Raw genomic sequence first — 16,811 nt, 5'->3', positions numbered from 1 at the left:
TATTCGATTTAATTTGGAGAAGGAGCGTTCCCCACTGTAGTTTGTTACCATCATGATTAAAAACCATATCTACATTAGGAAAGATGTCATCAATTTTGTTCTATTTTAAAAGATGACATATTTCCAGAATACTATTAGTTCGTTCATTTTTACTATGATTAATTTTCGAATATTCTGTTAAAAATGCAGATATTCAATTTCTAACTCTTTCTCGTTTGCGTATTCATAATAGATTTTAACAAAATCTTTGCACCTTTTTTCTCAGCTCTTTACAATTAAGAGTTTTTAAGCGAAAAAATAAAATTCATAACATTGACTAATGTTCTTATACGAGCTTAATAGCTGTTTTAGATGAACGGCGAGGATATCAATTATGGGGATACAGGTTTCGACTTTGAATCTTACTTTATCATTCTGTTGCACTGATGGTGCAGAGTAATCAAAAAAAGTCTGGCGTGAGCTTCTACGTCTGTTTTTGAGATAAATCTTTATGGTCAGATTCCAAGTGTTTTTAGGTGACTAGGGAGCTCCAATCGATCGCGGGACCCTGAGCACGTGTCCAGTCGGGCTTAGTCTCTGTTAGTACCTAGTCCTAAAATTTCTGTATGCATTTCATCCGGTATCAGACCTGCAAAAATTTTAACCGTCAATTAAAAAATAATAAAAAATGAATAACCGTTTTCAATTTCGTTGCAACACGAAACTACAGCCGTATCGTTATTCCAGTTCAATCAGAGAGTGCAACAAGCACCTCTACCGGTTTCGAAACTTATTAGTCTCTCATCAGGAGGTACATGCTGCTCTTTCTGACTCAACCAGGACAAACCCCGGCGTGCAGTTACGGACTGCAACCAACGAAGTGACAGGGATGCCCTAGCGGCAACTGCTAGCGAAAGACTAAGTTTTCAATCTAGTAGCACATAAAATAACATTAAAAATATTACTGTACATCCCACTAGATTGAAAACAATGGGAACCTTCTCTCGTTACACCTCCGAGGCTTCTAAAATTTGCAAACCACAACGGATGCTGAGACTAAAGAGTAAAATTCCCTCATCTTCTTTAGTCTCAGCATCCGTTATGGCTAACAAATTTAAGAAGCCTCGGAGGTGTAACCAGAGAAGGTTCCCATTGTTTTCAATCTGGTGGGATGTACAGCGATATTTTTAATGGTATTTTATGTGCTATTAGACTAAAAACATAGACTTTTAAAAAATAATAATTTTTTATACCAAAATAATGTTTTTTGAATGTTTAGGCTGTCTTCGAGCGCCTGGTAGACATAATCTGCGACAAGATGTCGGACAGTTTAGACACAGATCCAACCCTGATGAGCGGCGGAGCCAAGGGCCAGCGTTTGACGGACGCCCCTCAGGGACCTCAAGCTGCCAATTGTAACTGTTAATATACTTATATACATAATATTCTGATTAAATACTAAACTGTTGATACTTCGACCAGGATGTACGAAAACTAATTTTTATTTTTATTCTCATTGAGACTGACAATACGCAGGCGCAAAATCGGTTCAGGTCATCAGATATATATCAATATAAATAATATGTGTATGAGTTTAGAAAACTGTTTTGTAGTTGTTTATACAGAATACTTTACAAATTCTAGCAAAAGTAGTAGTAGTGAAGACAAATCAAATTAATTTGAAATTTTCCAAAGAAAATTTATTGTTAAATACGGATTCAGGTTCTTCCAAGAATACGTTACTTGCTTCTAACAATGATTCTAGTAAATTTTGCAATGTTCGAGTAATTCAGTATTTACCTCTATACAATATTTCTATTTTACTGTTTGTCTGGAGTCACTGTATTTGATATTTGACAAATAGATAAGCGAATATTTTATTTATATGGGATTAGTCAGAGTTGATTTACCTAAAGATTTGACACTTCTATTTTCACTCCGGTTATGACCTGTTTAAGAGTGTATTAAGGATTCTGCTCATGCCCTCAAATACTGGAATGTCCAGGTCAGTGGACATGGACAGGAATGACTACATGGTGATAATGGGAATAAGAAATTCGTGAAATGTCATATAAACTGTATTAATAAGAGTTTTCAGTTTAGTGTATCTTTGCAAAGACAATGACGTCGACTTTGCAAAGTAACAAGACACTTACTCAACACACACTACACATGACACTAGGTAACTAACTGCAAAATTCACCGTACCTACCATGCCAATGGCCATTAGTTGTCGAGGCATTAGCTAAATAAAAAAAATCAGTTGCGGTATGGGGGATAAACTCCTGGTGTTGGTCACTTAGAGTATGGAGTAGCAGGCCTACGTTCTCTCCGATGAGACTCCAACAAGAGTCGAAAATCGTCGATTTAGAGTGCTGGACTGCGCTCCGTATTCTAAGTGAAGAATAAGATTGTTTTGCCTTCGCATTGCAACTGAATAAAAACGGAATTTTTATTTTATTTTTATACTGGTCGTTACTTTTTTGAGTAACTATCCATTTGGTCCATTTTCTGTTGGAATTTACCAGCTGAACAGACGGGGTCGTGAATTGAAAGTTTTTTGAATTCCCTCTTGTCTTCTTCGCTTCAGCATCCATCTGGCTTGCAAATTTTAGAAGCCATGGAGGTGTTACCAAGGAAATGGACCAATAATTTTTCAATTTAAAAATCTTTTAGTAATATTTTAATATTTTTAAATATTAATATTGCTATTAGGATTGAAAACTACTTTATCTTGAAAAAAAGAGTTTTCAGTTGCATTATCCATCGACTCCAATCTGCGAAGTATGCAAACGTAATAGATAAAAAACACTGAGAATTTCTAATCCATCATAAGAAATCATAAAGGAAGACACTATAAAATAATGAGGAACATTACTGAGTTGCAGTTGAGTCGATGGGTCTTACCCCTGCGCCATCATTTATTTAAAGCATAACAGCAAGTGACCGAACGCTTTGATTACGGATTATATTATAAAATTTGACGTTATCCAAAATAGAATCTAAAATACACATACTCTATTATAATGTTACATTCATTGTCAAAATAACTGTCAAAGTTGATGTTGATATTTTGATCTGCTCCTGTAAAAGATAAAAGTTTTGGTGTTTTTTGGAAGATAAAGTAGTGGTTAATAATTAATTTAGTGTTTATAAACAAAAACATTTCAGTATATAGTGGTTTAAAACTTATTTCCCCCTAAATGGGGGATAAAAGTGAGTCAGGGACGTCTCTTGTGACGCGAGTGACTGCGGATAATGGTGATATTATTAGTAAAATGGAATTGAATATGCAAGATGATGGACAAAATGCGAGACCGAAGATTAAACAATTCAATTTGCTGTCAGATAAGTATAATCTTGATAATATTTGGGTTTACATTGAAAGGATTGGTGATGATCTTAATTTGGGAAAATTACATGCAATGACGATTGGGCACCTTATTTTTAAAAAATTAAAGTTAACGAATGTTCGAGAAATTAAAAGTATAGGTAGGAACCGTGTAAAAGTTTTGCTTACTTCTCGGTTAGAGGCAAATAACCTCGTCAATAACAGCTCACTTAAAGAACAAAATTTGAAAGCATATATTCCTAGTCATTTACTAGAAATAAAAGGTGTGGTGAAAGACGTTGACACTAGATATGATGTGAAATATCTCATGGATAACATCGAAACTCCTTCTAATATTTTGAGTATATATAGGACTAAGCGTAGGGTACAAAAAGAAGATAAAATTGAATATGTGGACAAAAAAACTATAATTATAACTTTTGAAGGCAATATTTTACCGAATTATGTTGCCTTTAATAGAGTATATTTTTCTGTTGAACAGTTTTTTGGCCGAGTTGTTCAATGTTATAAGTGTTTAAAATTTGGGCATGTTTCAGGGCAATGCCGAAGTACACAGGAACTATGTATACAGTGCGGTGAAATTAAAAATAAAGACCATCATTGCGAAAAAAGTATGTTTTGTATACATTGCAAAAATAACGAACATGTGACAATATCAAAAAAATGTCCATTTTATGAAAAACAAAAGAAAATTAAGAATATTATGATAGAACAAAAAACTACTTTTGTGGAAGCTAGATTAATATGTGAAAACTCCTTTTCGGCACTCATCAGTCCCAACTCTTTCTCTTGTTTAAATAATAATGAAAAAGAATTTCCATCCCTACCAATTAATAATAATGATAAAAATCTTGGTCCGACTCGGCCAACTGTAGAAATTAATAGATCTCAATTTTTGACTCAATCAAACTCTAATATAAATAATTCAAATGAACACTCAGGAAAGAAAAGAAAAGCAAATTCACCTATTTTAGAATCAACATCTCATAAACCGATGTTCCCCTTCACTTTTGGACCGTCTCAACCTTTGCCAACTAATTCTTATACACCGAATAATAATATCGAAAATAAAACTGAACTAGCTAAATCTGTAGCAACATTTATAATAAACTTTTTAAAAAATATTCATACAGTAGAAGACATAAAAACCTTAGACAACAAAATAATTATTAAAGAAGTAGAACAGTTCATAATTAATTCATAATGTCAATACAACATAATTTAAAAATAAGTCAGTGGAATTCCAGATCTGCTATATCAAACAAAGGTAGTTTAATGCATTATTTAAATAATAAAAGTATAGACATCCTCCTAATTAGTGAAACATGGTTCAAAAAAGATATTAGTTATCATTTTAAAAATTATAATTTGGTTAGAAAAGACAGAAATGATGGCTTCGGTGGTGTAGCTATTCTCATCCACAATTCAATTACTTTTAGTGAATTAAATTTAAACTCTAATTTTAACACGGAAATAGAAGTTTGTGGTGTAACAATTAAATATAAAACAAAGGATCTGAATATTTTATCTATATATAGACCACCTAAAAGTAAAAGTTCAATAAATGATTGGACAAACATCTTCTCGCAAGTTAATAATTCAGCAATTATAGGAGGAGATTTTAATGCTCACCATACTATTTGGGGATCTAGTTACAATGACACAGTTGGAACACAGCTTATTAATACTGCAGATGATCTCAACCTTATCGTAATAAATAATGGCGAGCCTACTGTTCTTACTCGACCAGATCAAAATAGTTCAGCAATTGATGTAACTTTTGTTACTCCTGACATAGCTAATAAAATCCACTGGTACATACATTCTGACACACTAGGCTCTAATCATTTTATTATCAATATGGAAATATTAGATAGTACTACAACTGAAGAGTTTATACCCAGAAGTAAGTGGAACATTAGAAAAGCCAATTGGAATCTATACACAACCTCAGTTGAAAATTTTTTTAATAGTGTTTACGAAATGGACAGTACATCTGATAAATATTGCTTTCTAATAGATAGTATGAATCATGCTGCGCACATTTCAATCCCGCAATATAAAACTTTTAAAAATAAAATTCGTTGTTCCCCACCTTGGTGGAATACAGAATGTGATACAATTATTAAAGAAAGGCAAGAAGCACTGACAGAATATAAAAAAAATGCTAATTTTAATAATTATATAAAGTGTCAAGCTAGCATGGCTAAAACTAAGAAGAATCTAAAATTGATAGCTAAAAAGAGTTGGAAAGATTTTGTGTCTTCTCTAAACAAAAATACTCCAACTACAACGTTGTGGAAGCAAGCCAGAAAACTAAATAGAAAATCAATTCCAAATGCATACAATTTGGATAACACCTTAGAGGATGAAATCTTTGATAAAATTGCTCCGCCATCTGTTAAACCACCTAATACTCATAATTATATTCCAGAAAAGCAAAGCCATTTTTTACTAGAACCTTTTAATATTACAGAACTAGAATATGTTCTAAAAAATCGAAATAACACGAGTCCAGGATTTGATAATATTAAATATCCAATGATTCAACATCTCCCTAAAATTGCCAAACTTCTAATGTTAGATATTTTTAATTGTGTAATCAGCAATAAATCAGTTATTGATCAATTTCACGATGTAATTGTTTTACCAATATTAAAACCAGGTAAAAACTCAAATTTGGCTCAGTCATATAGACCGATTTCTCTTATGTCCTGTATGTTGAAAACTCTAGAACGAATGATAAAACACAGGTTGGAATGGTGGGTAGAAAAAAATAAACTTCTTCCAGATTTTCAGTTTGGTTATAAAAAAGGATATGGTACTTTAGACGCACTTTCTACACTAGTAACAGATATTCAAAACACATTTTCTAACAACACCTATTTACCTACTATATGCTTAGACATTGAAAGTGCCTATGACAATGTCAGTCTTGACATTTTAAGGGAAAAATTGATAAAACATTTTCATATACCGCCTCAGTTGGCTGAAGCTCTTTATAATTTTTATTCCTGCAGAAAGATATATCTAAGAACTAATTATAATAAACTGATAGGACCTAGATATAATAATTTAGGACTACCACAAGGATCAGTATTGAGTCCCCTTTTGTTTAATATGTATACTGCGGATTTGCATAAAGTCCCTACTGACATTTTTAAATTTCAAATAATACAATATGCTGATGATTTTCTCCTGTATTCACAGGCCAAAACTTATGATAACTCGGTTCAAACCTTAGGACGAATTCAATGTTGTGTTAATTTATGGTTCAATCAAAACGGATTCGAAATAGCTCAAAATAAATCTACTGTCTGTATTTTCACTCGACATAATATCCCAAAAATAGAGAATTTAAAACTTAATGGCTACGACTATGCATTTGCTTCTTCCATTAAGTATTTGGGAATGATTTTGGATCGTAAATTGACTTGGAAATTACATATTGACTTTATGATAAATCGATGTAATAAGGGTCTAAATTTTCTTAAATCAGTTTCAAGGATCTGGTGGGGAGCTGATGTTGAAACTTCTTTGCTTTTCTATCGATCATATATTAGATCTATAATTGATTATGGTAGTATTCTATATGGCTCAGCTTCTAAACATATTTTAAACAAAGTAGACGTTGTACAAAACTTAGGACTCCGTATCTGTTTGGGAGCTATGAAATCAACCCCAAATAAAGCTTTACATGTAGAAGCTTTAGAAATTCCACTCAATTATAGAAGGAAATATCTCAGCCAGAAATTTTTAATGAAAATTCGTTACCTAAATATCGGTCTTTACCAAAATATTAACAAGCTGAATGTAGCAGATTTAACTAATAAATACTGGAAGCTAAAGAACTCTCCTCCCCTTTGCGAGGCTTTTCGAGATCTGTTAAATTTTGACTGTGATTATAACATGATTGATAGTTTTGGACTCGAAGATTTTCATTCTTTTTTACATACAGTTAAATTAGTAAAACCAAGTTACCATGAAAACAGTAATATTAGCTCTAACATCTTAAGAACATTCTTAGATAATTGGCCAGATTCTATAAATATATATACAGATGCATCTAAGACGTTAGTTGGCACTGGATGTGCCTTTTTCATACCTGCTACTAAAACAGAAAAAATATTTAAGTTAGGCCATGATTTTTCTATCTTCAGTGCTGAAGCCATAGCAATTTATGAGGCCCTGCAATATTTTAAAGAATCAGAAGATATATCTGCAACAATTATTTCCGATTCACTCTCTGTTCTTCTTGCTATTCAAACTATAGATTTTCCCAATAACAATTCAAATATTTATATCCTACTAATTAAGAAAATCCTTTTTGAAATTCATAAAAATAAAAGAAGAGTGAACTTTTTATGGGTTAAGGCTCATATAGGACTAACGCATAATGAATATGTTGATAGGTTGGCTAAAAAAGCCATTGAATATGGTACTTCACATAATCGTAAGTTTTGCATATCTGACTTAGTTAACACTATTAAGCATCGAGTTAAAAATCAGTGGAGTCAATCATGGCGAGATCTTTGTAAACAATCCAAATCTCAGTATTCACTGATTCAACCTTCTGTTCCAAATATATATTGGTTTAAAAATTACGTAGTACCTCGAAGATATATAACAACATTAATTAGAATGAAGTTTGGACATGCATGTTTCCCTCTACATCTAGCAAGAATTAAAGTTTTTGATTCAAATCTTTGTACAGAATGTCAGAAGGTTGGTGACTTAAATCATACTTTCTTTGAGTGCGCAAAATATATTCCATGCACATATAATTTAATCCAAGATTTAATAAAATGTAATGTTTTTCCACCTTTCAATGTATCCTATCTATTGTCTCTGAACAGCAAGAATATATATGATTGTTTAATGAAATTTATCTGTGAAACTAAAATTAATCTCTAAACTTGTTAATCCTGATTATTTGGTATATTATGTACATATGAAAAAAGAAGAAGAAGAAGAAGAAGATACATAATGGAAAATGTGGTGAGCAACTTGGACAGTCCATAGCGGCCAGCTTTTGAACTGAGTAGAGAGCTGTAGAAGAGTTTGCTATGGAACTCTAAGGACCTCATTGCCTTCCTTATGTATGAACAGAAAACAAAAAAAAAAAGTTGTGACTGGCTAAATGACACCCAAGTCAATGCCATAAAAAAACAAAAAAAAAAAAAAAAAAAAAATAATGTTACATTTTTTAAGCCGTACCTTGCATTTGTTAGAGGAGTCAATTTTATTTCTTTGATGTGTAGGGGGGATCAGTAGAAGCTTAAGTTCAAGTTTTTGGGGTTGCCACCCTTGTCTCCCGGCCGCCATCTTGGAAATGGGTTGCAAAGGGGTTTCGCGCTATATCTCGTAAACTACCAACCCTACGGAAAATCTAATTTAACATAAAATGTAGCAAATTAAATTTTCTACAATTTTGTTTCTATTACTTTTTAACGTCAAGTGTCCAACAAAAAAGATATAAACAAAAATATGTAAAAATTTTTTAACAAGTTTTCTTTTGGATGTTATAACTTTTTTTTCAGTTTATAAAGATATAAACAAAAATACGTAAACATTTTTTAACAAGTTTTCTTTTGGAAGTTATAACTTTTTTTCAGTTCATTTTAAAATAAAATAACATTTTAGCAATTTTGTAGAGGGTGTTTCAGCGAAAAATTTCCACTATAAAGTTGTTTAATTCTATTTATTTATATAGGTTCTACAGCGCTCCAAACTTGACCAGATTCTCTAATGCTCATAGGGATACAATAAAAACAAAAGTTAGGCTTACTTTTCTATCTGCATATTTTTTTATTCATACAATTTATTATGATTTTAACATTCCTATGCTATAATTAATCTGTTTTTGACCACTATAAAACTTTCTCTTTCTCCCCACTATAAAACTTATAACCCTAAGCATATATAGAAAACGCCCAAGAAGTTGTTTGAGGACAAATTAGCCGGTTCAGAAGAAGAATGACGCAACCGCAAAATGCAAACTCCTTAAGAAGAGCAAAAAATAATTTTTGATATCAAAATCATAAAGTATGATCACAATTAGCCATTCACCACACCGTGGTCAGGATCTCGAGATATAAGCGTTTTTTGGGTGTGCCGCTTGTCTATGAAGTAACATAACTTCTTTCCTATTGTATATTTTGACTCAAAATTTTCCAAAAAACTTCTTCATGAATTATATTTTATTGTTGTGTTGGTTAAAATTATAAAATAAAAAGTTTGTCGCTTAACTTTTTTAAGTCAACATGAAACTAACGAAATCTGATGACAAAATGTTTAAAAATTAACAACTCCTTTTTTATTGTGTTGAAGCATTTTGGATAAATTTCATTGTTATCTACATACTTCACAGATGACAAAGTAAAATTTTCAAAAGGAAATATTTACAGCGACCAAAGATACAGCGAGGTAAAATTTAAAAATCATCAAAATTGGTTTTTGGCGTTTTTGTATAAAATTTGATTTTTGAACATGTTCCACCAACTCTAGATAAAAATAAACTTTATATTCGGCTTCAGCAACCTCGAAAACATAAAAATAGACTAAAATTGGTTATTCACCTTAAATTTGATTTTCGTGGTGGGCATAACGGTTGATGCCGCTCTCCTAAAATATAGATAGTAAAGTATTGTATTCCTATGAGAATTCGAGAATCTGGTCAAGTTTGGAGCGCTGTAAAACCTAGATAATAAATAAAATTAAACAACTGTACAGTGAAAATTGTTCATTGAAAAATCCTCTACAAAATCGCTATGATGTTATTTTATTGCGAAATTAACGGAAAAAGAGTTCCTCCACCTCCAAAAGGAAAGTTCTTACAAAATGTTCTCTTATTTTTGTTTATAACTGTTTTGTTGGTCACTTGACGATAAAAAGTAATAGATATAAAATTGTAGGAAATTTAATTTGCTACATTTTATACGATATTCAATTTTCTGTAGGATTGCTAGTTTAGGAGATACAATGCGAAAGCCCTTTGCACCCCCCCTTTTTCCGATATGGCGGCCGGGGGACAAGGGTGACGACCCCAAAAACTTGAACTTAAGCTTCTACTGAACCCCCTTACACTTAAAAAAAAATTGACTCCTCTAAGAAATGCAACCCTAAATGTAACATTTCAATGGACTAATACGTACCTAGCTGAGACAATGTTCCTCAGAGATGAAGATGAAAAAAGATTATATGAAAGAAAAATCCTCAGAATTACGAGCCCGGTAAGAATGGAAAACGGAGAAATGAGCAGAAGAATGTATCATGAAATAAAAGACATAATGAAGGATGACTACAAATATTGTAGGAATAAACACAAATTACTTTAAAATGTATAAACTTTATAGAACAAATTGCTTCGCAACGAATCTCAATGTAGGAAGAATAATAGATAACAATTAGATTTAACTATTTAGTCGTACACAAAACTGTATAACATAAAAATGCCTTTATAGTGAATAAACTAGACTAATTGGTTCTTTTAAAATCTCTACGGAAACCTCTACTTAAATCTTTGAAATTTAAATATACTGTATATACAACTACAGCTTTAGTTTAAAATGTCGATATTTTACATTATTCGTTTGTTATTTCTTTGTTTTAATTTTCAAAAACCTTTAATAAAGGTAGGGAATTATCCCCACAAAACTGTTTAAATTCTCGTATACAATCACTATATTTTTCTTGTTTGTCTTTCATTGCTTTAAAACTGTTTAGATGACCAAACCCTTTTTACGTTTAGATTGCATGCGTCTGTATAAATGCATCTAATTGACACAAAAGTGTAATTTCTACGAAAGTAAGAGTATTAAAAAAGTTTGTAGAAGTTAATCTTTTCCCTATGAAGGTATAAAATTTTGTTCTATCGCTACCATACACTAGTTATGTTCAAAGTCTACTTTTTGATACAACTTTTGCTCATTTTTCTAAATAAATTTAGATAAGTACTTGCTAAACGCGTAGTCAAAGATCAGTAGATAAAAAATGAACCATTTTTAAAAAATACTCAAATAGGGAGACAATAATTCTTTTGGACGTAAAGAAATCGGAGCTGTGTATCTTGAATTTTGATACGTATTTTTATTCACCCCTGTTGAGCTGTCCGCACCCCCATTTGCAGAATTTAGAAAACAAATAGCGCTGATTTATGAGCTTTTGTATCCCGCAAATTAAAAATTTTGAGCTTGTTGCACTGGGCAGGACTTTAATAGTTTAGTGACTCAGCCCCCCCCCCCATGCACCCCATATCATGTTTGTTCCTCGGTATTCTCTAACCATCCACCCATTTTCGTGAAAATCGATGGAGGTTCACCGAAATCGAAGGTAATAATTGATTTTTTCTTTTGCAATAAAAAAAAATTGCAATTCAGTAATCGAAAGGCGCATATTTAGCGAGCTCATAAATTAGTAAACTAATGTAATCGCAAAATACTTAATTTTATTCATTTTAAGTACAATTTTTTCTTAAACCGGGAAGATGGGGTGGTTTTCTTGCGAAGTTGTTAGCTTAATAATAAAATATTAAATTCCTGCTCAGTGTAACGGGCTCAAAATTTTTAATTTTTAGGATATGAACGCTCATAAATAGCTCATAAATCAGCGCTATTTGTTTTTTTATTTCTGCAAGTGAGAGGAAGCTCAACAGGGGTTTTTCATTCGGTTCAAACAGAATTTAGTACCTTCAAAGCCTTAAGCCACTTTAAAATTTTAATTAACATACGCATTTCATATTTACTAACTAAACCCAACAAAACGATGTCAATACAACAAAATGTAGCATAGATTGGAAGATGTAGAAAAATGATGGAATGTTCGTAGCGGTATATCATGTCAAGCTTTTAATTTTATTAGTGTTAACCATTTCAAAACATGGGAGATTGACAATATTTTAATTTTAAAACCTTATTAAAAATACGTGACAAAAACCAGCAAAATTCTTAACGAATTTTATAATATACTCCTCATAGGAAATATACCCCTTACAAAAACAAAGATCAGAAATAGAACAAGCATGGTATAATACTAGTGTGAACAAATAATATCAGTTCCAAAAAGAGCATCAATATTTTTATAATCTTGTTTATCAAAAGACATGTCATTCTTCAGCTTATTATGTATTTATGTTTGGTATTGCTGCAATTTAAAAATAAATTTTATAATAAAATTAATTTTTTATGAAAAAGAATTTTTATTTTTCATTTGTTGATAATTTTACTGGTTTCTTAAATAAAAGGTAAAGAGGTTTTAAAATAAACAAATAATATATTTAGAAATAATAACCAAAAGAATGTGTTAGATTAGTAGGGACTAAAAAATTAATTAGTTTTTAGTTGCCTTCTGCCTATACATTAAGAAAATCTGCAATTTAATTTGCTTCCCATTTGGATATAAAAATAATTGCAATCAGGTCTTGCTATGTTAACAAAAATAATTATTGTTAATATCAAAAATGAATAACTATTTTAAATTTTTGCAACACGAAACTACAGCCGCATCATTATTCCAGTTCATTCAGCGAGTGCAGCAAGCAGCTCTACCGGTTTCGAAACTTATTAGTCTCTCATCAGGAGGCTCATATGCTGCTCTCTCTGACCCAACCAGGACAAACCCTGGCGTGCAGTTACGGATTGCAACGAACGAAATGGCAGGGATGCCCTAGCGGCAACTGCTAGCAAAAGACTAAGTTTTCAATGTAATAGCACATAAAACAACACCAAAGAATGTTACTCTACATCCTACCTGATTGAAAACAATGGGAACCTTCTCCGGTAACACCTCCGAGACTTCTACAATTTGCAAGCCATAACGGATGCTGAGACTAAGAAAGATGAGGGAATTTTACAATTTATAATTCACTTCTCATCTGCTCAGCTCGGTAAAGTTCCAACGAGAATTGTTAATAATTTAAAAAAGTCCACCGAACCCACTGCAGGAATAATAGAGGCTTTGGTTCTTGATGTCTATAAAACTCAACCTGTCACATACATGGCCGGGCTAAAGTGCCTAACAGGGTAATTTTTACCTTATTTCTCTGAACGATAAGTCACCTCTTACAAATTTGACAGAAAGGAATATAAACTTTTAGGGTACGGGTTTAGAGGAAAAATAAAATAATATACGCGAATGTATCACGTTCTTTTGGAACTTTATTACAAATATCATCCATTCTCTTGCTAATCATGCTAACACTTACAACAAGACTCTGGCATTTTCGAATTTGATTGAAAACTGCAAGCATATTGCTCCAAAGTCAATCTCAACCACTAAAACAGGATGTTTGCCAAAATTAAAAGAGTTGTATTCAAAAAGTTTTTACACGGGCAGCCGTAAGCCACTCGTATCCTTCTGGACATTTTGGTAAACATACTGTAATTGCATATTTTTGAAAACGCAAGACATGAACTAATATTGATATAAACTGTTAACGAATTTTGTAAATGTTGCGATATATAGTTAGTTAGCAAATTGTTAGGCCACACTGTAATATTTTTGAAAGGAATCCCGAAATTATAAATTATCATGCTACGAGAAATATACAGGGTTGACTGTGTTTTCTTTCTTAGGCTAATTTATTTTTCTAGAAGCGTTGTGGTCTGTATTGGTGGGTGTTCCATAGTTATACTTTTTATTTCGTCTAACTGGTGATTACGTCAAGAATAATAAGCGCTTTATTTTGTCTATAATAGTTATTTAATATTTTTATTTGTACTTTAAACATTCTAAGTATGGCAACAAGCGATATGCGATATGTAACTTTATTTGTTTTATTTTAATATGCTGAGCGTACGGAACTAAACACTTAAAGTGAGAAAAGGCAACGTCGCACAGCAAATTTTCATATTGCTATCGCAAGGAAGTACACGTCGACAGACATAACTGAAACCGCCACGGTCAGACCGATTGAAACCTTTTGTTACGCGAGGTTGTCAGATCAATCGAGTTTCAAAGGTTTTTTGATTTTTTATTTGTTACCTACCTTATTCAAAATTTATATAAACACGGCTCTGAAGAAATGGTTCAGAAAATGTAAGAAAATGGGAGTACAAATGGAAGAGGGTAATCTGACTACTTTGTTATTTGCTGACGATGAGGTGGTTCTAGCGGAGATTACAGAGGACGCTGCTTATATTGTTCGGAAACTGATCGAGGAGTATGAAGATTGGGGTCTGGAAATAAATACAAACAAAACAGAATATATGACAATAGGCTGCACAGGCGAAGACCTAAACTTAGAAGGAAAAATAATAAAAAACACTAAAGGATATAAATACCTGGGAGTTACATTTACGGAATATGGAAACGACGAAACAGACATACAACAAAAATTAGGTAGAGGAAGAGCCATGTCAAGTCAGATAAACTCATTACTATGGAGTAAAGATATACGGGAAAGTACGAAAAAACAACTATATAAAACATTTATTGAAAGTATTGTTACATATGGCTCAGAAATCTGGACAATAAATTAGAAAATGCAGAATCAAATAAACGCAGTAGAGAACAATTTTTGGCGAAAATGCTGTAGATTAGCATTACACGATCATGTAAGGACAGATAGAATAAAAGAAATGATGAAGGTGCAAACAACATTAACGGATACGATAGAGAGAAAACAACTATCCTATTACGGACACATGAGAAGAATGAATGATGAGAGATTACCGATTAAAACCTGGAGGTGGATCCCAAAAAGACGAAAGAAAAAAGAAAGACCAAAAAAGTATTGGGAAAAAGGGATCAATATAGCCATGAACAGAAGAAATAAAGAAATAGATTCATGGTAAAACAGAAAACAATGGAAACAGATAGAAGAACTGCAAAACAGATACGACAACTTTAACCTACATAAAAAAGTCAAAGAACTAGCCGGAATAGAAAATAGAAGAACCTCAAATATATTACTCGACAAAAATGGAAATATTATAATGGAGACAGAACGGAAACTACGACAATGGAAAGAGTACATCCAGGAACTATTTTATGACCAGACAGAAGCTAGTACATCCGTAGATAGCCAAACCGGAGGTGTGGGCCCAGAGTAACCAAATCAGAGGTTAGTCAGGCAATAGACTCTATGAAAACAAATAAGTCTGCTGGTTCAGATGAATTATCTAGCGAGCTGATAAAGTTGGTCAACGAGAAAAACCTGGACATAATAGTAGAACAGTTCAACGCTATCTATACTACGGGAATCATCCCTAGATAAATGTTGACATCAGCATTTGTGTGTTTGCCAAAGAAAGTGATTGCCAAAGAATGTAGTAACTACCGAACCATAAGCTTAATGTCACATACCTTGAAAATTCTGGTGATAATTATCCACGCCATAATACACTCTAAACTGAAGCTGGATATTAGTGACACTCAATATGGGTTCCGCAATGGTATGGGTGCCAGAGAGGCATCATTATTCCCCTCCAACGTGCTGACACAGAGATGTTTGGATGTTAACCGTCCTCTTTACGTCTGTTTTATAGACTACAATAAAGCGTTTGATAAAGTAAAACATGATCGACTCATGGAAATTCTGAAAACTAAAAACCTAGATGAAATAGATTTAAGACGAATTGCACACGTCTATTACAATCAGCAAGCAATAGTAAGAATTGAAAAAGAAACATCTGAAGAAATGGAAATAAAGAGAGGAGTCAGGCAAGGCTGCATACTATCACCTCTATTATTTAACGCTTATTCTGAAGAGGTAATGCGAGAAACTCTGGAAGATGAAATAGTCGGCATAAGAGTAAGTGGAGTCTTAGTTAACAACATCAGATATGGATACGGACTCTCTCTCTCTCAATATCAAAAAGACGAAGTTTATGAAAATTAGTAAAAACAACCATAATACCAACGAAATCTTGATAGTGGAGGGCCAGCAGTTCGAAAGAGTAAAAAAGTACACTTACCTAGGAACACTTATAACAGAAAATAATGACTACACTGCAGAAATCAAAGTCAGAATCGAAATAGCACGTTCTAATTTTATGAAAATGAAAAAGGTACTATGTAGCAAAGATTTAATATTAGCTCTTAAATTACGCCTAACAAAATGTTACGTATACAGTGTACTATACTATGGAGTGGAATCATGGACGTTAAATGTAGAGACAATGAGACGACTTAACGCCTTTGAAATGTGTAACTATAGACGAATTATGAGGGTTTCTTGGGTAGATAGAGTTACGAACAACGAAATACTGAGAAGAATAGGTAAAGAGAAGGAAGTTGAACTTACAATTAAAAAAAGAAAACTACAGTATCTCGGACATGTGCTCTCGGACTCATAATGCGAGGAAAGATAGATGGCAGAAGAAGCATCGGAAGAAGACGAATTCCTTGGCTGAAGAACCTGAGAGAATGGTTTGGATGCAGCTCAAAACAACTATTTAGAGCTACTGCCTCGAAAATTAAAATAGCTATGATGATTGCCAACATCCGTAGCGGAGATGGCACCTGAAGAAGAAGAAGAAGA

At 32.6% G+C, this 16,811-nt stretch overlaps 1 protein-coding gene across 4 annotated transcripts in view; it reads left to right on the top strand.

Moving 5' to 3' along the window:
* Positions 1-1,473, top strand: part of LOC114324757 (ras-related protein Rab-3) — a 148,569-nt gene extending 147,096 nt beyond the window's left edge. For all 4 annotated transcript variants that reach the window (XM_028272589.2, XM_028272591.2, XM_028272588.2 and 1 more), the window contains one exon: positions 1,259-1,473. In XM_028272589.2, the coding sequence (XP_028128390.1) occupies positions 1,259-1,405 (147 nt within the window). In that variant the 3' untranslated portion in view covers positions 1,406-1,473. The remainder of the gene's footprint in view (positions 1-1,258) is intronic.
* Positions 1,474-16,811: the final 15,338 nt, after the last annotated feature.

This window comes from Diabrotica virgifera, chromosome 3 (genome assembly GCF_917563875.1).
Source record: "Diabrotica virgifera virgifera chromosome 3, PGI_DIABVI_V3a".
Taxonomy (NCBI): domain Eukaryota; kingdom Metazoa; phylum Arthropoda; class Insecta; order Coleoptera; family Chrysomelidae; genus Diabrotica; species Diabrotica virgifera.
This window is presented reverse-complemented; position numbering and strand designations above follow the sequence as displayed.